At 38.2% G+C, this 20,696-nt stretch overlaps 1 protein-coding gene across 1 annotated transcript in view; it reads left to right on the plus strand.

Annotated features, from left to right (window-relative positions):
• The window catches only part of MYZAP (myocardial zonula adherens protein), a 97,081-nt gene that overhangs the window by 63,299 nt on the left and 13,086 nt on the right, over positions 1-20,696 (plus strand). Inside the window, exons 3-10 of the mRNA XM_063449101.1 lie at positions 595-678; positions 3,285-3,446; positions 4,682-4,774; positions 5,960-6,073; positions 8,016-8,168; positions 9,298-9,423; positions 12,580-12,708; positions 13,716-13,810. Coding sequence (XP_063305171.1) covers positions 595-678; positions 3,285-3,446; positions 4,682-4,774; positions 5,960-6,073; positions 8,016-8,168; positions 9,298-9,423; positions 12,580-12,708; positions 13,716-13,810 — 956 coding nt within the window. The remainder of the gene's footprint in view (positions 1-594; positions 679-3,284; positions 3,447-4,681; positions 4,775-5,959; positions 6,074-8,015; positions 8,169-9,297; positions 9,424-12,579; positions 12,709-13,715; positions 13,811-20,696) is intronic.

The raw sequence follows: 20,696 nt of genomic DNA on the forward strand, positions 1-20,696 counted from the left end.
AGCCGCCTGAGGCTCTTAAGAGAGCGCTCAGGCGGCTGCAGCATTTAAAGGGGCGGGCGGGCCCCCTGATGGCGGGCCCCCCTCCCGGCCGGGCCCTCGGACCATGTCCGAAGTGCCCGACCGGTCAGTCCGCCCCTGCTGCCCTGTCACCACCACACCCCCTCCAAAATTTGTATTTCATAAAGATAAAATCTTTGAAAACTTACAGTGTTTGAATTTTACTGAAATTCCAACCTAATAAAGAGACATACATAGACAAACTATGGACTGCTTTGTCTCCATATTTTTCCGTTGTTTGTCAAGCTTTCCAAATTGGTGGAGTCAAGCCTTGTCAAAGAATGTCAAGCCCCAGCCGTCACGTCACTAGCGACAGCTAAGGGGTAAAAGGTTCTTTGTTCCTTGCACCCCCGGGCAAACAGCAGTCTTTGCACATTTTGTAAAGACCCCAGACAGTGACACAGTCAGTTTAAAAAATATAATTTCATTAAAGCACAGCTATTTATTTGTTACCTGTCTATTCATTTTATTATTAAAAATATATTATTTTAAAATGGTAAATATTTAACACTTTTTTTTCTTTTTTCTTTCTTTAAGGTTGATCCTAAAACTATAGCTGAGAAAAAGAAGAAAAAAAATGGCTTTGTGTCTGAAAAAAATACATCTGAGCCACCAACACTAGTAAGACTTTCTTCTTTCATTGCATGTTACACCGTGGAAAATTATTTTTGAATAATTTTATAATAATCATGAATTGGTTGATAATCTGGGTAGCTGTTATTAATTTCTAATCCTGACTGATCTGAATTGTCATTGGTTGTCAGACCTTTGGTTGTTCCATGTACCATGCTCTTTAGAAATTATTTATATTAATGTATTATATTAGAAGATGAAGAAGTTTTGTATTGATTGTAACATTAGTTTAACCGGTGTGGGTAGTAGAGTTAAAAAAAGACAATGTTTATTGAGTAAAATCTAAATGATGCACTCACTTTTTTTTTTATGTGAAATCTGGGAATCACCCTCATGACAGTTACTAAGATTACCTTGTGGATTCTATGGGGACTCTTTAGTGGAGGTCACTTGGAAGTCCACTTATATTTCTCTTTTGGAGTTTGGTTGACTTGGGAACAGTAGGTTTTCACAAAAGTGGGTTCTCTTAAAGGGTTACTCCAAGCACTATAACCACTACTGTAGTTGTTTGGATGCCAAGGGTAGCCTGGCTTTGTTCCACTGTATATTGTTGCAAACCGTTTGCCCTCTTACCTATGTCCCCAAAGGGTGTGAAGTCTCCTTCAGATATGGTGATGCCCATCTGACTTCTGCAGAGCTGCAGAAGTCGGATGCGATCCAGTCTCCATTTATTGGCTGAGAGTGTCAGCTGACTGCTCTCGTCCAATGAATGAGTTTCTGTGCATAGGAATTTGCACAGAATTGACATTAAAGACACTCTAGTGATGCAGCCAAAGGTGGAGTTACACCTCCGACAGCAAAGTGATTAAACTCAGTATGTGCAGTGTTTCATAGCGAAACACTTTACATACAGATTTAAAGCACCATGACCACTTCAAATTAGTGGTCATGATGCTTGGAGTAAACATTTAAGCTCTTTCAGTAGAAGAGAAAGAGTAACAGAAAAATTCATTCCACTTTTATAAATTAGTAAGACTTTCACACTTAATTTTAGCAGTGATAAGGCGCTTTTAAATATTTAGAAACAATTATAAAAAAAGGGACCACAATGACCCACAGTGTAATGGCAGGACTACCTCTAGATGGGATTTGCCTTATGGGGGGGTCCAGAGGGGGATGAGGTGTTGAGATAATCTGTCCTAAATTATTTGAGCAAGTCTTGTAAACTATCTTTGTGGCTGTCAATGTTCTAAACAGTTAGATTGATTCCCATTTAAATTTTAACTTTTTTTTAGTTACCTTCCTATTAATAAAGGTAGACTGCTTCAGACAGCATGAAATAAGCAACTAGTTTGTACCACAGCTTGTCTTGAAAATCTACATCTCTGTCCTATTTCTTTTCTGAGTAGAATATTTTAAGATGGAACATTTCCCATTTCCTATTAAAAAGGTAAGCTTGTGTCACAGATATACAGGGCAGGCTTGTTTTCTTAAAGTCTAAGCACCATAACTTCTCCGACGCATTGTAGTGGTTGTGGTGTCAGCTGACTGCTTTCAGCGTATCACAATGCCCATTAAAGTTATGAGTTGGTATGACTGGGAGGAAGTATTTAATCTCTTCCCCAGCCACAACTCCAGTTGGAGCCGGGCTGTAACTGACCAGAGACCCTCATTTATTTTTAAACTTCTTGGAGGAAAAGAGCCAGGAAACTACAGGAGCTATAACAAATTCAATGAGATTAAACTGTTCTACTACCTGCAGTGTCCCTTTAAATACTCCCATTCTGTAGCTCTACCAGCTTCTTCTATACTTGGCTCTAGTGAAGGTTTACACACAGTATTCAGCACAGCCTGGGTTTTGTGTTTTGTCTAGTCAACGTTTTCCTAATGTACTTACTGACCCACTCCTTACGAGATTGCAGGAAATACTACAAAGAAGGTTATCAATGGATATTTCAAATATCACAAAATACATGTATCGGAAAGGCATTATGCATCATTTTGAGGTTTGGTGGCAGCCATTAAACATCCATTTGTAGCGGCCATTTTGGTGCAAATGTTTGTATTTTTTAAATAAATGCATATTTTACTCTATAGATTGGTTAGTGGTTTACATATTGATACTTTTTTCTTTTTTAAATATCCATTTAATTGTGATCATATTTGGTGTAATATAGTCTCATTCCTCTCATTTTCAGTAACTGTTCTAATTTACAGGCTTAAAAATAATAAAATAAATTAACGTTAGGCGAATAATGAGGTACTTTTCACTAATCCTTTCTATAAATGGTTGTAGAAGATTAGCTATACTTGTATTGTGACATGTTATATTATTGCGAGCAAACCTGCAGATATTCCCCACTGTGTAAACTAATCTCCAGGCTATAAACATAGAATCTAAACTACTGCTGTATAAATATCCTGCCATGCATACCGCACGTAACATAAACAAAATCATGGGATAGATACCATGCATTATAAAGTTAAACAAACAAAAAAAAAATTATATAAACACATTCCAAAACTAGTAAATGAAATATGAATTGCAAATATTATTTAAGGAAACAATGATAGAGATAAAAAAAAAAGAGTTCTATAAATATACATATTAAACAATTTAATCAAATAAGTGTACTTATTAAAATTTGTTCTAGCACCTTTACTCCGTGCCAAAAGGCAATTCTGCACCTGGAGGACCTTCTCACGGGGTGGTATATGGAGTTGTCCAAAGAGCTGAGAATAACCACCAGAATGAGGTTGTTGTTTATGAATGGTCAACACATCAGCTTAAGGAAGAGATGAATTACATCAAGGATGTAAGTAAAGCTTAAGAGGCTCTCAAAATGATTGTTACGACTAAAGGCTGGAAGGCTTAAAAGAGCATTCTAAGCACCGTAGCCACTACAGCCTGTTGTAGTGTTTACGGTGACAACGTGTCCCTGCTGCTGTCTTCAGTTCTTTGTCAACCTGTCTCCTCATTGTCCAAGTTCCTCGGTCAATCTTTTCTATCTTAATATCTCTAATTTCTATTAGCTTCAAATGTCTTGTGTTTATAAGTGAATAAAAAGAACTTCAATGCAATAAATGTGGGCATATTAGGTGGACTAAGTGGTTCTCTTCTGCATTTAGTTAAGGCAGAGTATACTTCTTTGTCATTAGTCTCCAGAACGCTAGTGTTCCCTTTAAGGTTTCCAAGATGTAATTCCTGTCCACCCTTCATCATTCTTTTGTTTGCAGTCAGGACCTGTGACTCTTTTCATATTGCTGAAATTCCATCTCAGTCTCATCGGGTTTTGTAGGCCCTCAGTAAGTCCTAGTAAATGCAGAGATCAATGCTCTGTTCAGGCTCCAAGAATGGGTGGTTAGATAATGGTGGAAATGTATTACATTGCAAAAAATTCCTACATTAACTCTACTGCACTGTACTTCTACTTAGTTCTTTGTTTTCTTTTATTTTGCTGTGAAATATCCTGTCTGCATGTTTCAATTCCTTTCTGTATTAAAGGACCACTATAGTGCCAGGAAAACAAACTTGTTTTCCTGGCACTATAGTGTTAATAGGTTCCCCCCACCCTCATGGCCCCCCTCCTGCTGGGTTCTAGGGGGAGGAAGGGGTTAAACGCTTACCTTTCTCCAGCGCCGGGCTCCCTCTGCGCTGGGGACTCTCCTCCCTCTTCCGCCGTATGCGCATGCGCGGCAAGAGCGGCGCGCGCATTCAGTCAGTCCATAAGAAAAGCATTCTCAATGCTTTCCACGTCTCCTCACTGTGAAAATCACAGTGAGAAGAGCGGAAGCGCCTCTAGCAGCTGTCAGTAAGACAGCCACTAGAGGCTGGATTAACCTTAATGTAAACATAGCAGTTTCTCTGCAACTGCTATGTTTACAGCTGCAGGGTTAACCCTAGATGGACCTGGCACCCAGACCACTTCAATGAGCTGAAGTGGTCTGGGTGCCTATAGTGGTCCTTTAATGTACCTCTATCCATGTTAGAATACCAAGCTTCGCAATATTTTGAGTATACATAGATAACATACATTTTATTGTATTAAAGGTACGAGTAACCTTGGAAAAAATAAGAGAGAGAATGTTCGGTGAATATGATGATATGAAAGAAAAGATTAAACAGCTCACACAAGAAATGAAAGTAAGTATTTTTTAAGCAAATTTGTTATGGTGCTTAGAGTGACCATGAACACCACTTTCTACATTTATTATATCGTTATTTAATTTAAAATTAAAATTAAAATAAAATGTATTTTAGTTAAACCAAAATAAATCACAGAATCCTAGTGCTCAGGTTTTATTCACTGGGAGTGCATTAAACTTAAGTTTTGGTGTGTAGAATAGCTATATTAATTTGTGTAAAAATGATTGATTAATTATGCAAGTAAATTGAAATTGCTTACAATTATGAGAGAACCTCTTTGCAGCATGGGTTTTTGGGATATGTACATCGCTCTGTTTCTTCTAGTTGTCTCGCAGCTTCCTCTTTGAGGACAGGCATAACAGGATGCAGCTAAGGGGCATATGCTTTTTTGATTTTGTTAGTTAATGCATCTTTTAATAAAATTACACCCAAGCACATTTTTGCATATTGTATCTGATGGGATTCTTATTGTATGTACTGTCTTAATTATAAAGCAACATGGTATCACAAGTATATGTATGCAGAAAATAAGTTTGGCACATAAAGGTATTATTAAATGTCTGAGACATGGAGAAATGGGGTGTACCCAAACATCTTCTTTTGGATCTTCCTTTAAACAAATAGAGGAGAACACATTAATACTTAAATGCAACTGAAGTGGTTTGGGAGCCAACCAGCAAACAAAAATGATATAGTATTAAAATGAATATTTCAAGGTTGCCACATGCCAGTGCGATAGGTAAACGTTGAAGGAAAACATTTTTGCTCCTCAATGTAATCGTTCCCTGTGCTTGATAATATGTGAATTGTTGTAAATAGACTTTAGTGGATTCTCTTGACTTCTATCTAAGGTAACGCATTGCAGTGGCCCAGCACTCTGCCTGTCCCAGCAACTCCCATTCATTTTTATATGGAAAGCAAAGACTGTCCATGGGAAGGTGAGGCCATGTGTCAATTGCTTTCCCCATTGATTTCAATGGCCATTCAGGAATGGGTTGTGTCATCTCAGCGTCTTGCTGATTGAAGAAAGTATCTCAAGCAAATGTTTGGAAACTGGATATTTTAAATTTGAATGCATTTGAATTCATTATATTTGAACTGCATTTGTCGAGATGTTAATAATCACTCTCTAGAGTCTTTCACACCGGTAATTCACTGATTGGTCTTTTTCTATATTTCCAGGTTTCTTCTGTTCAGCAGGAGGTGTTAGAGAACCATGCCCAGGCACAAGCTTCTGCTTTGGATAGCTTTGGGACAATGAACAGTTCCTTGACAATAGCGTCAATAGAAATGCAGGTATTTTATCATACGTGCCAACTACCTGACCTAGTCCTACAGACATTATATATCCTGGCAGCCAAAGCAAGGATAGCTGGATTCCGAATATACACTAGAACAAACTTGGTGTTTATGGTTAGGAGATAGAAATGTAAAACTAGGATCCAATCTGACAGTTATTTATCAAACTGGAATGTTTAAAAAAAAATAAAAATAAAAATGCACTAAATTATTATTTGTTTTGCTCTGGATACATTTGGAGCAATACATTTGTTTCAAAATTGTGACCGTTTTTGTTCCATATATATGGGCCAAAGTGTTTCAATACCAACAGAATAAACTCCCACTCTACAAAAAATGATTTATAGTACTCCGTAAATCAGTTTGGACAGTGACATACATCATTTAAATAAAATGTCAAGGATGCTAAAACAGTTACTTATTTGCCAAGAACAGGATGTCAAACATCTTTAGAGAATAAATGATTTGTAAACCACAGACATTTTAATTAATACAATGTATTCGCAACTACCATTCCATATTGAAGGGATACTCCAGGCATCCAGACCACTTCGGCCCATTGGAGTGGTCTGGGTGCCAACTCCCACTACCCTTAACCCTGCAACTGTAATTATTGCAGTTTTCATAAGCTGCAATAATTACCTTGCAGGGTTAAGTCCTCCCCTAGTGGCTGTCTACTAGGGCACTTCCAGGATAATAGCACAGATTATCTGTGCTATAGCGTCGCTGGACGTCCTCACGCTGTGTGAGGACCTCCAACGTCACTAAAATCCCCATAGGAAAGCATTGAAAAGCATTTTCAATGCTTTCCTATGGAGAGGTCTAATGCGCATGCAGTCTCCCCTGCCGGCTGACTTAATGAATGGGAGGAGCGGCGGCGGAGGAAGAAACAGCGAGGTGGGACATGTCGCTGCCTCTGGTAAGTGACTGAAGGGGTTTTCACCACTTCAGCAACCGGGGATGGGAAGTGGGAGGGAGAGGGGACCTGCAGTGCAAGGAAAACGGATTGTTTTCCTGGCACTGGAGAGCCCCTTTAAGTGTAAGTAAGAAGTTGACAAACCATTTGTTTAGTGATAGCAGGGTACCATAATATCATGGATAAATTAAACGTGTGATATTGATGGATACTGCTGGCCCATGATATTTCTTAGAGAAAAGGTTGAATTTAATGCACAGAAAAGAATTGTTGTAGTACGATATTGCACTATAGTGTCAGGAAAACTGCTTTGTTTTCCTGACACTAGTGATTCTTTAAAACTTATCTAAACTAGATGGGATACAGTATAAGCAGATAACCTTGATATGGAGGTAAAAGCATGGGGAAAGAAAGCTTCATACTAAGTAAGCTGCTGCAGATTTAGGAGCATCCACCATGGTGGGGTCAAGTTATAGACCACATGAATGCATAGACTTCAACAGGGGAGCAACATTTCCCATAAACTAAACCTTTTCTATGAAATATATATTCCTTGTTTCCAAAGAAAAAGCAATCTATATATATCTTTTGGATCAACAGCAACAACATATGTAAAGGAAGGCTGAACTTGATGGACGCAAGTCTCTTTTCAGCTATGTAACTATGTAATTATGTAACTATGTAACTATGTAATATTTATCCTTCAGATTGGTTTTCATCATTTGTTAGTCAATAATGTTATTCAGACATGTATCTGTATTTTGCATATAGTTTGTATTTAATATGATAAAACTTAATACATTCACAAATGCAGGTACATTCAACATTTCTTGTGATATACATTTTTTTTGAGTAGGGTATAAGATCAAAAATAAATGATTTGCTTTTTTTTAAAAACTTTTTTATTATATTGGTCGGGCATATAGGATAAGGCACTTGATTCGTATCGGTTTCTCTACAATAAGTGTGTCTACAATGAGAATTCTAGAAACAACATTGTCTGTTGAAATGTCTTTATTTTAGAAAACATTGGTGAATATGTCCTTGGAAAACTGCAGCATTCGGGACAAAGTAAAGAATTTACAAGATTCTTACGATGAGTCCTTAAATAAACTGAAAGAAAAACAGAAGATGTTAGAAGAAGCTCAGGCTGAAAACCAGGCACTTAAAGTTAAGGTAAACCATTTATGAGAATACTCTCTGCATAATGGCCTTGATCATGGTTTATCATTCAATACTAATATATATGTTAATGGCTGCTGGTGGGCTGTTATTTATTATTATTTATACACAGTTCTTAACTGGTACATACCAGTGATATAGATCTAATTTGATCTTTGTTATATTTAGGGGAACCCAAATTGTTTCAAGTGCACTTGTAGAAACGTGAATTAGACACCAGACGCGTGTTGGTTATCAAAATAAGCCTCTAGCCTTTATTTTTATCAATATGTGTTTTTATACATTAAAAAGTAAGTGCTTACATGCAAATACTCGTAGAACAGTAGTAGGAAGGGAGTGAAAGGGTGAAGGGAGTACAGATAAGACATAGGGATGAACGTCATGTACATATAACAGATAAGTTCTGAGAAAGAGAAAGAACAGACTGATTTAGGAGAGACAGCTCAGGTGGGGGCTATCTGCTCCCGGAACTAGACATATATGGTCTTAAGTGTCGTTTTAAGAATTAAGCATTTCCTAAGTTCAAGTTAGCCAATTTTTATATAGGCTATCTAATATGACACCTATAAGCTTGAACCTTGGAATCAAGGTAAATTCTTTCACACCACCCAAAGCCTACAAAGATGATCACATGTTGTTCCTTTAATATTCTATGGTGCACAAGCATGAAAAGACAACAGGATATCTAGGGAGGCATATTTATTTTGGTATACCCAAAAGATTGGGTTTGACTGAGCAGAAAATTACTCAGAGATTAAAAATGTTGATAGTTATCTTGGATAATTTCCATACCATCTATTAGTGCTAATGCTGCTCAACTACCCTAAGTAAAACAGACCATGGCAATTGCATTTAACACTTTCTTGAGTTGCTAAAGGAAGTAAAAATTTATTAACAGCTTAGATTTCACTTGAGTTCACTTGTCCATTTGCATAGTCAGGGCTTCTCAATATGAAGTTAATCCACAAAGTGATCCACGTTTTGGGCGGCAAGTTATCACAAGTTTCAACAAGGATGAATAATAATTTACTTCTTGATCATTTCACGTGTGGGAACAGGGTAGGACAGCGCAACTGTGAGGCCAATACCCATGGGCCACAATGACTTGTTTTTTTCTCTACAGGTAGAATGCTCTCAGGAAGCAAATGCAGATGTAATGAGAGATCTGACACGGAAATTATATAATCAGTATGACGAAAAGATACAACAAGAGGAACTTAAATATACTGCAGAAAAACAGGCTCTGCTCGTAAGATTTTTTTTTTTTAATGGTTAATCACGCATACTTTATCACAATCATTGATCCTAATGGAAAAGGATCCCCAACAGTGTACTAACAGCTAATAGAATCATTCCTTGATCGTTTTGCTTTAAACTAAATGGTTCTTGTGCTTCAACAAATTATTTTGGTTCTCATGACATAGACTTTCTACCTCATTAATTTCTCTGTTGCAATCTTCTGTGACATGTCACTGCTTGACAAGCTATAACCACAGACTTTTTGTTTATTTACAATCTCAAAAGTGATGTAAGTCAATTCTACATTTGCTTTACAATCTGCTTTTAACCTGCCTGACTGACTTGATTTTGCCATTCGCATATTCCAGTACATAGAGAAACACTATAGGGTCAGGAACACAAACATGTATTCCTGACTCTATAGTGTTAAAAACACCATGTAGTCCCCCTAAACATAGTAAAATCTTACCTTTATTCCAGTCTGCTGCTGCTGGTTCTGCCCCGATCCACCTGATTGTTTGACATCATCAAAAATGATGTTCTGAGCCAACCACAATGCTTTCTTATTGGATTAGCTGAGCTTGTCAATGAGGCAGATCAGGGGCAGAGCCAGCACAAGCCAAACACAGCCCTGGCTAATCAGCATCTTCTCATAGAGATGCATTGAATCAATGCATGTTTATGAGGAAAGTTCAGTGTCTTCATGCAGAGGGTGTAGACACTGAAAGGCACCTCTAGTAGCAATCTGAGGAGTGGCCAGTGAAAAGACCGTATTTACTGCAAAAGGCCTGAAGAAAATGATTATACTCACCAGAACAAATACAATGAGCTGTAGTTGTTTTGGTGACTATAGTGTCCCTTTAAGCTTGTTAGCTGAACTGTGGTTATCAATCCTCTCAAGCAGGTTATTGAAGAACCTTACTGTGTATTAAAAATTAACTGTACTTGGAATTTTAGGACCAACAGTTTGTATTGTACCATGTGATGCATTAGGATAATCTTTAGCAATGCCATGTAATCTACCAGTTCAAGTTTGTCAAACTCCACCCCTGCTGAAGTTGTTGGACTACAAAGTCCACAAAGTTCTGCCCAACTATTGTTTTCAAACAAATCTGGGAGTGGTAGTCTATTAACATCTGTGGGCTGAAAGTTTGACATCTGTGCTCTAGTAGATTATTTACTTCTTACTAGAGAGTCTTTGGTTCACTCATAATACCCTGGTAAAAACTAAATTGTTACAATTCTCCTGTGCAGTAAAGTATATTTTGAAGCAGTTAATATTTATTTTCCAAGCAATACCATAGGAAACAAAATGGCATGCGTAAATAAAATGAAAACCTAACTTTTAACATACCTTCTTCTTTTCTTTTAATCTGCATCTGTTCCAAAATTGTTCTAAAGTTTTACCAAAACCACTCGTACAATTCCCATTTAACCATCATCATACGTAAAAATCAATCCTCATACTTAAAGTGGCTCGGTCACCTCAAACCTTCCTTTCTCCTGTTGTTTCCATTTCTCTTCCGTTTTCATAATCTCTTCTTCATTTCTGATCTTGTTTTCTTTAAAGCCTAAGACTACTACTTTGTCTTATGTATTTTCCTACACTTGGCAATATTAACAAAGGATGGAGCTAAAGGCAAGCTTCACTCTTTGTTAGCTTGACAAAAGAAGTGGAGCTTACCTTAAGCTCCACCATTTTGTTACAAGTGTCCTGTGTAGGAAAAATACATAAAATAAAGTAGTCCCTACTTTGTCTTACGTTTTAAAGAGAATTAGATCAGATATAAAGAAAAGAAGAACAGATTCAAAAAGAGGAAGATAATAGGAAACAGTAGACAAAGGCAAGTTTGGGGTGACAGTGCCACTTTAAGAATTTGACCTTGACCCAGATTGTTCTGCACATATATTTCAGCCATTCCCAATGTTCTTCTTTATCTGTTTTACTGTCTCCTTGCCTGTCACATTTTCCTTTTACCTTGCTTTCCTTGTGATTTCATGTGAGAATGGCTATAAATTCACAGTGAAATGTAAAGTGAATTTCAAAATGTAGGCCAAAATAACCAATTTAGAAAAAAGTCGATTCTGTGTTTATTTTGGCTAGTTTGGCCTTACATTTGAAACTCAATTCTCAATTTAGTGAATAACTCTGCACTTCTTAATTTCTTTAGAAAGCAAAACCCCTATTTTCCTCTTCTGTGTACTTCCGCCTTTCCTTTCCGACAGTCTCTCATTTCTCCTGTCTCTAGCTGCCGTGCTTCCAATGTTTTCAGTAGCTTTGTATGTACTGTATTTATGAGAAGTAAGCAGCAGATTTGAATACCATAGAAATTGGACTACATGCTATTCTAGGCTTTTTGTGACTCCACACATTCATCTTCAGCAGACCTGAATGTAATGTCTGATGCATTATATATTTTCTGAGAAAAAATCATTTGGATCAAATTGAATCTTAAAACAAAAAAAAATTAAATCGGTCAATAAGGCTGTAAAATACCAGTAATAATTTATTCAGCATGAGATAGGAGGTCCAACACTGCCTTATTCAACGAATAGAATATCTTCATTTGAGAATGACACATCAGACCTTCCATTCATACACTGTAGCTTTGCAGGGTACGGCATACTGCTATCTAAAAGAACCCAGAACATTTATCCATTTCTATATGTATGCTTCCCACCCTCAAACTTTTTAAAATGTTCAGATGAAATTTACAGAAAACCTTATTGGCATTTTCACAGCACGTGTTTGATGGCGTGGGAGAGCAAACGACTTTCAGTTCTGTAATTCTACTTAACCCCTTAAGGACCAAACTTCTGGAATAAAAGGGAATCATGACATGTCACACATGTCATGTGTCCTTAAGGGGTTAAAGTCTCAGAATGGGAAAAATAAAGTAGGAAATAGATCAAACGTTATCTTGTATAAATCCATATTACCTATGTCACAGTCTAGGAAGCCAGTTGCTGTGTAGTTACCACAGCTCCCATTTGGATCAGTCTGCCACCTAGTGATTTGATATAACGGCTATGTTCTCGTAAATTGTTTCCCCTTTCAATCTTTACTGTGATTTGTGAAGTACATATACTGTAAGGTCTACAAACTAGTGACTTTCACATTAAGCTGGGCATGTATATAAGTCATCGTGTATGTGTTATTCTAAAGGACCAAACAAAGCAGTACTTACAAGCTATTGAAGATGCTAGTGAGAAGGTCCAACTAGCTGAAATCAAGATACAAGAAAGAGATGCAAAGATTGCAGAGATGGACAGATTAGTCCAACGTATGGAAGAGGTAAAACACACATTGTTTTGGAAATAAAACGCACAAAGTACAGCAGTGAGTACATTTCAGGCAGGCAGAGAACCAAAAATCGGGGTAATACCATATAGAAAAATGGATATTTGAGAACCAAACATACTAACTCGCGCACATGCATTATATCATAAGTGCTTGCAACCAATTATATACTGGTTTTACTATAATATATGTTCTGCTTACAGCTAATGCTTTCTCCATATACAATGAATGAGAAACATACAAAACTAAATATGGATCACATAATACATTTAAAACTATTTTTGTCTGAATTGTAGTTTTTTTTTTGTTTTTTAATTCTATGAATTCAATAAAGTTTAAATAAAATGGTTTAATTAAACATAGACTTTCGTACTGTTCTATAATTGGAGTGCAGATCATTTACTAAACTGTGGATTTTCAGGAACAGAATAAGGCATTTCACATTTTAAGCCCAAATAGCACAGCTGGATCAATTCTTCAGTTCAGCTATTTTTCCACCTCGGGTATACTGGACTTAAATTTGAAATTACTGATCATCCTGTGTCTAGTGAATAACATTCATAGTAAAATTGTGCAAAAGGGATTTAAGATCAGTGTGCTTGTTAATATCCGTGTAAATAAAGCTTTACATTTTTTAACATGGTTATTTATAAAATGTTGATCTCGATCTAGTAAATCGAGATCTTTGTAAAACCAATCTTATCACTTTGCTTGTAACAATAGCGTAGCCAATGTAACAGAGAAGCTTATGTAGACTATGCAATGAACAAAAGTAATTTTCTGATCACAATACGCTGTTATCTGTTTGATGTTTTTTTTTTCAACAAAGCATTTCACTACTGCAGCAACTTACATACATATAACAAATTCTGAGTACTATCCCTTTAAAATCATATGCTTGTCCTTTGCTTGTGCAGTTTAAATGTTTTGTGTATGTGCCCATATAAAAATATACATTTTGCAAAAAATAATAATAATAACAACAACAATGCTATTTATAGGAGCGAGAGCAATTGCAGGTACAATTAACAAGACATGAAGAGAGATTGCAGAATCTTGATAATAGGATAACCATAAACTCAGCTGAGAGAGAAAGGTAAGATCTGTTTTGTACCGTTAATATATTGCCCTGCATTGATCTAGGATTACAACATTATATGCTCATATTGAAAAATATAGTTACACTCTAATACCTGAAAAACTGTGATTACAAGAAAAACAAGAGATATTGTTTTGGTAATGAGAGATATTTTGTAATCCAAGGAATACAAGACTACATAGTCGTATACGTTGAAAAGAAGCTAAAATCGTGAAAACAATAAGGTGATTGATAAACCTATTGATAAAAACATAAAAGCAACGTAGCGCAGACTGTACAAAAGTGGTATCCATGTAATAAATATAGAGGACACTCACATATTCAAGAGCCCTTCAGGTCGGCTCTGAGCTCAGTAGGTAGATGCACCTGAGGAAGACCAGCTACGGTCAAAACGCGTTGTGCTTAAGAGTTTTTTACCACAAAGCATATTGTGTTTGTTTATTTTGTAATAAAGTATATTACTTATTTAGTTTATGGTTCCTGATCTTCATTTGAGGAGAAAAAAATTGTTGGGACCAGGCCCGGACTGGCCATCGGGCACACCAGGAAAATGCCCGGTGGACCACGGTGGCCAGGGGCCGAGGCCGGCAGGGGAAGGTCCCAGGATCTCCCCTGCCGGTCTATGCAGGGCCGGCACTATCCGAGCGCCGCCCCCGCTGTATTCCATGGAGGGCCAGTGGGGAGATTAAGGATCTCCCTCACCGGCCCACATGTTGTCAAATGCGGCCGCCGGCGGGGGAGAGAAAGGAAGACAGCCAGCCTGGAGAGAGGACCCGGCGGAACCACCAGGGAACATCGCCACCCCGCCTCCCAGTCCCAGGTACCAGTCCCCCCCTTCCAGGATAGAGGTAAGAAGGGAGGGAGGGACATAATGCCTACTTAGTTATTATTATTATTATTATTATTATTGCAATTTATATAGCGCCAACAGATTCCGTAGCGCTTTACAATATTATGAGAAGGGATTTAACTATAGATAGGACAATTACAAATAAACTTACAGGAACAATAGGTTGAAGAGGACCCTGCTCGATCGAGCTTACATTCTATAGGAGGTGGGTGTAAAACACATTAGGACAGGAATTTGCAATCAAATAAGGTGGACTGCCCTTTAGGAGAGGGCAAGAGACAGGTATGTGAGGTAAGGGTTAGTCTTGGAGGCCATATGCTTTCCTAAAGAGATGAGTTTTAAGGCACTTCTTAAAAGATGCAAGACTAGGGGAGAGTCTGATGGCGGTAGGCAGGCTATTCCATAGGAAGGGAGCCGCCCGCGAGAAGTCCTGCAAGCGCGAGTTGGCCGTACGAGTGCGGACAACGGACAGGAGGTGGTCACGGGCAGAGCGGAGAGACCGAGAAGGGACATACCTATGGATCTGTGAGGAGATATAAGAGGGGCTAGAGTTGTTCAGTGCTTTATAGGTGTGAGTTAGTACCTTGAATTGACTCCTATAGCATACAGGAAGCCAATGTAAGGACTGGCAGAGGGGTGAGGTGTGAGAGAAACGACTAGAGAGGAAAATCAGTCTAGCAGCAGCGTTCATTACGGACTGTAGGGGTGCAGTACGGCTTTTGGGAAGACCAATCAGGAGAGGGTTACAGTAATCCATGCGGGAGATTACCAGAGCTAGTTATTTTATTTGTTTATTTATCGCCCCTACACACACACAATCCATTCTAACATTTATACACAGCACTCTCACACACATCAAACACAGCACTCTCACACTCGGCACTCTCACACACATCACACACAGCACTCTTACACACATCACACTCAGCACTCTCACACACCTCACACTCAGCACTATCACACTCAGCACTCTCACACACATCATACACAGCACTCTCACACACAGCACTCTCACACACATCATACACAGCACTCTCACACACAGCACACACAGCACTCTCACACACATCATACCAGCATTCTTACACACAGCACTCTCAAACACATCACACACAGCACCCTCACACACAGCAACCCTCACACACATACTGCTCCCCTAAACACATTACATTCCAGACACACGCTAGATCCCTTACCCAACTCTGGATTATCTACAGATATACACTCTGAATCTGTTATAAACACACACTCACTAGATCTCCTATACACATTCTGGGTCCTTCATATATACGCACACACACACACACACTACACTACTTACATACTTACATACACACTCTGGATCCCCTATACACACGCTAGATTACTACACCCCTAAACACACACTTTCTACAAGCACTACCTCACCTATACACACACACACACACACTCTATAGCCTGTATGCACAAACTTGCTACATCCCTTATACACACACATTCTCTACAGCTCCTAGCTACATATGCATCACATTACACCACAAACACAACATGACTAAAACCAACCTTATTACACAATACCACACCACAATCAGCTCACTCTACACACACGCAATACCACAAGCAGGCTCCAAACACATGCACAATACACTTTCCTGGCATTCTTGTCTCCTGGTATCCATTTATAGAGACACCAGAGACAAGTTGCAAGGAAACACAGTGCAAGCATGTTATTAAATTTGCTTGCACTGTGCAGAACAAATACAGGGCTTTTTTCTCATGCTAGAGCTCTTTAGCAGAGTTCTGTGCATGGTCTGCCCTGGAAGAGCATTGAACCAACATGCTCACTTTGAGAGGGGGCGTGCTTGTCATTGGTGATGACAAAACACACCTCCTCTGCCCCGCACTCTTCTTAGTGGGCCGCTGTGATAAAAAAATGCCCGGGTCTAATTTTTCTCCTAGTTGGGACCAGCTACACAGCAATATGTTGAGTGGTTTTACTATACCTACTGAGTTCAGAGCCGACCTGAAGGGCTCTTGAATATGTGAGTGTCCTCTATATTTATTATACGGATACCACTTTTGTACAGTCTGTGCTATATCGCTTTTATGTTTTTATCAATATGTTTTATCCTGTCTACCTCTGCCAGTGTGAAATACACTTCCCAACTGTGCGCTATCACCTTATTGTTTTCAACATTTTATGTATGTATAAGTGTTTTTTGGCATAACACTTCGGTGAACTTGAGCTGCACTGGTCTTTGGGTATTACGGTGGCGCCATTTATCTTTAAATTTCCTTGAAGTATTGAAAAAAAGCTAAGCCCATGAAATTCAACCTTTTCCTATCCTGTGCTCCACTTAAACTAATATTCTTATTGAATTCCCTTGAATACTGATGCCACAGTCTTACTCTCAAATTTCAGACAGGCAACAGCAGACCAGGCCCATCATGTAGCCATCTAAAATGAGAAAGGACACTAATAAGAAAATGATTTTGGTCTTGGGCCTCCTGAAGATATTGTTAGCTGGGATGTTCTACATGGAAATGTCTGGCAAAATGATCAGTTCATATTATAATATTTTCAATTGGCCCCTATGGTTTATCAAACTAGGTTTTTCAGTTTTGTTTGGTGTGAAAGTCCTCTACGAGTTTTGAAGAAAGATTTATAAAAACTTCCAACCAGATATTCCTTAATAGGTAACATTTAGACATGTACACCATTACCCAGCATGCAGGGCAAGAATGTCCTAAGATACAGTCCATCACGATCATCTTGGTGCCACCTGGCACCATCACTGGGTATCATCATCAAGCTTGACTCTGTTGCTAAGCAGCAGCAATATCTTTTCACCAGCTTTGCCTAATCTACCACACTTTACCAAATATTTAGGACCTGTAGAACATTATGCCAAAAGAGTCAGATGGTTTTAGTACTAGTCAGACTGCTTTGCTCAGATCCCATCTGTATACAAGAACATGCCATCATCTCAGAAAAAGCACATATCAGAATAAACTTTCAGCATATGGACCATCTGGATTCATGGACAGGAAAATTAAACAAATGGATTCATGAAACCTATTATGAAGCCAGTAGTCAAGATTGCTTTGTTGAGCACCCAGTTGGCGAGACTTGAATGCCCTAGATTGCAGATTGGGGAATCTGACATTAACAACTTAAATCTAGTAGCCCATTTATTTCCTTTGCGTGGTGTTATACTGAAATATTTCAATATCACTGCACATCAACACTATCCTTTCTATGATTTAAAAAAGAGTGCACGTGAGCACCTCGTGGGGGGGGATAATGGTAACTGACAGAAAAGGAACAGAGTTTTTCCAGCTCACTATGCTATTATCATGCATTTGTCCTTTTTACCTTGATTCCATGATGCTTCCTCTTGGACGTTCTCATAGTGCTCCATCAGTCGTCCACATTACAAAGTAGTCCATCAGAACATTTACATTTACTTACATTTATCGGAATTTATATAGCGCCAACACATTCCGTAGCACTTTACATTATAAGAGGATACAAAATTGTATATTTCAGAGGGCAGGAACAGTCTGTTTTACATGTTGGCCATGTTTCTGTACATGATCAAGACAGAAATATTTGGAAAGCTTGGACAACTGGACTATTTGCGATTTAATTTTGGATGGATATTTGATGATCTTGAAATCAATTTGTAGACAATGGCTGACAATTGGTAATGAAGTACCACAATGAATACCTAGAGAGAATACCTAGAGAGATAGTTTTATTATGTGTATATATATATTTATAAATAATATACAACTCTACTAAAAGACAGTACGGAAAAAATATGAGGGTATTCATATATGGCGAGCTGAGACTTTAATTTTAAACAAAAAATATGAGCGCTTTTCACCACATTTTTTTCCCTGTAAAGGTGCCTATGAAGTACATGGTAAATCTGGCAACAGTTGTTAAATGATTCCCAAATTCTGGGTTCAAAACCTTTAAACATACTTTTTATAAGAATATATATGTATGTATATATATAAATATATATATTTTTTTTTTTTCCTGTAATATACAATAGTTTGGATAGATTAAATTAAATGGCTTAAATCTGAGGTTACCACATATCTTAAAATGGGTATTTGTGTTTGTTTTCTCAAATTATAATTTTAAGGATCACTGCATTCTATAAAATGTTGGCTGCCAACTCTATCATTACTGCGTATGTGGTACTACCTTACAATGCTCAGAAAAACAGGAAGAGCTTCCATAAATATATACAAATCGAATTAGATCAAAGGCAGACACATTTTAGCACTTCCCAAGATAGAAGTATATATTTATGTTTTCGTCTTTATTTTAACCTATCAAGGTAAACAAATCATGAAATCCACAAAGGAAGCTCTTGTATTGTGGTACTCCTATTATTTATAAAACAAGAGAACAAAATGTCCACATGTTTGGTTAGAGGGACTGTTAAATAAAATGACGTGAACGCTTCCTAAATAAGCTTACAGGAATAACTCTACGATAATACCTCTGTAAGGCAAAAAAATATGTTTGCTACAAATGTTAATGGTTAGTTACGCCGAACGATCTAGCTAGTGGTTGTAACAGGATCAGGGTCCTGGTACCCAACTCTGGACCAAGAACTGAAACTGATACTGTGTCTGTCCATTCTCTGTTCTACCAGGAACCTGTAGTAGTTTCAGCAGCAACTTGAAAGTTTAAAACCGCTTGCCTAGCTCCCTGAGCTTCTTCAGTGATAAAACACTGCCATCAGCCAGTAATTGGATGTAGTGATAAATAGCTCTCTCTCTCAAACTTGTGCCCAAAGACTAGACAGGGCTTAGTGGAGTGAAAATAGTCAAGGTGTTTGTACAGCACAAGGTGTCACATAAAGGGGAGATAAACCAGTAAAACTTTGTGGGGACCTGAAGAAGGGATACTGCAGTGAATAGTGGGAACCAGAAAAGTACTTGCAGGTACTCATCCTAATACCATGATGTCTTAATTGTGTTGAGCTAATGGCCTTCAGGTAATATAAGAAAGGGGAGCTCACCGTAATGGAGTGGAGCTTCTTCATTTTGACCCTCGATAGCTCCCTCAGCTACCTACCTTTTCAAAGGACAAGAATTCCAGTCTTTAAGGAGTGGGGTCACATCCAAGTGACCCGGAATGTCATTGGGAACTGCATAGCTGCTGTGCTTCATCATTATTATTATTTTAATATTTATGTAGCGCCATCAGGTTCCGTATCGGTGTACTATGGGTGGACTAACAGGCATGTAATTGTAACCAGACAACTGGACGTACAGGAACAGAGAGGTGGAGGGCCCTGCCCAATGAGCTTACATTCTAGAGGGAGTGGGGTATAGTGACACACAAAGGGTAAAAGTAGGGGTACAAAGTAGGTTGTTAGAAAAGTATTCACTAAGGGCTTAGTAGGTATTTTTTGACAGTTGCAGGAGAGGAGTCATGGGGGGTGGGAAAAAATACTGCTAACGGTTTAATTTAAATGCTTTCTTGAAGAAGTGAAATGATTTTTTGAATGCGTGGAGACTGGGTGAAAGTCTTACGTAGAAGGGAAGGGAGTTCCACATGGCCCTGTAGTGCTATCTATAGCCATCTACAGCTCCACAGCGAAACTCCAGGGAGTGTATCTGTGTACACTAGTGGGGCCAGTCAGAAAACCATAAGATGGGAGATTGTATTTTAAACTGTAAAACGTTTACTCCCAGCACCCCAAATACAACACCCTTTTGTAAAATGCATTCTTCACACATGATTTTCTCAGTTCTCATCAGACTTAAACAAGATGAATTAAATTGGGTAAAAGTAACAACCCCTGGATGTTGAGCAAAAGTAACAACCCCTAGGATGTACTTGGAAACCAGAGTAATCTGAATGTGCCTTTCCTGGTCAAGTACCTTGTTATTATTATTAAGAGTTAATTATTAGAGTCCCAATCTCAGTTTCGTGTACAAAATTATTCCATACGATGTTATGTTGATTAACCGTTCATGGGTTCCGTTTGCTCTTTTTTCATTATTGTATTGAAACTTTAAAAC

The sequence above is a fragment of the Pelobates fuscus genome, chromosome 3 (assembly GCF_036172605.1).
Source record: "Pelobates fuscus isolate aPelFus1 chromosome 3, aPelFus1.pri, whole genome shotgun sequence".
NCBI lineage: Eukaryota > Metazoa > Chordata > Amphibia > Anura > Pelobatidae > Pelobates > Pelobates fuscus.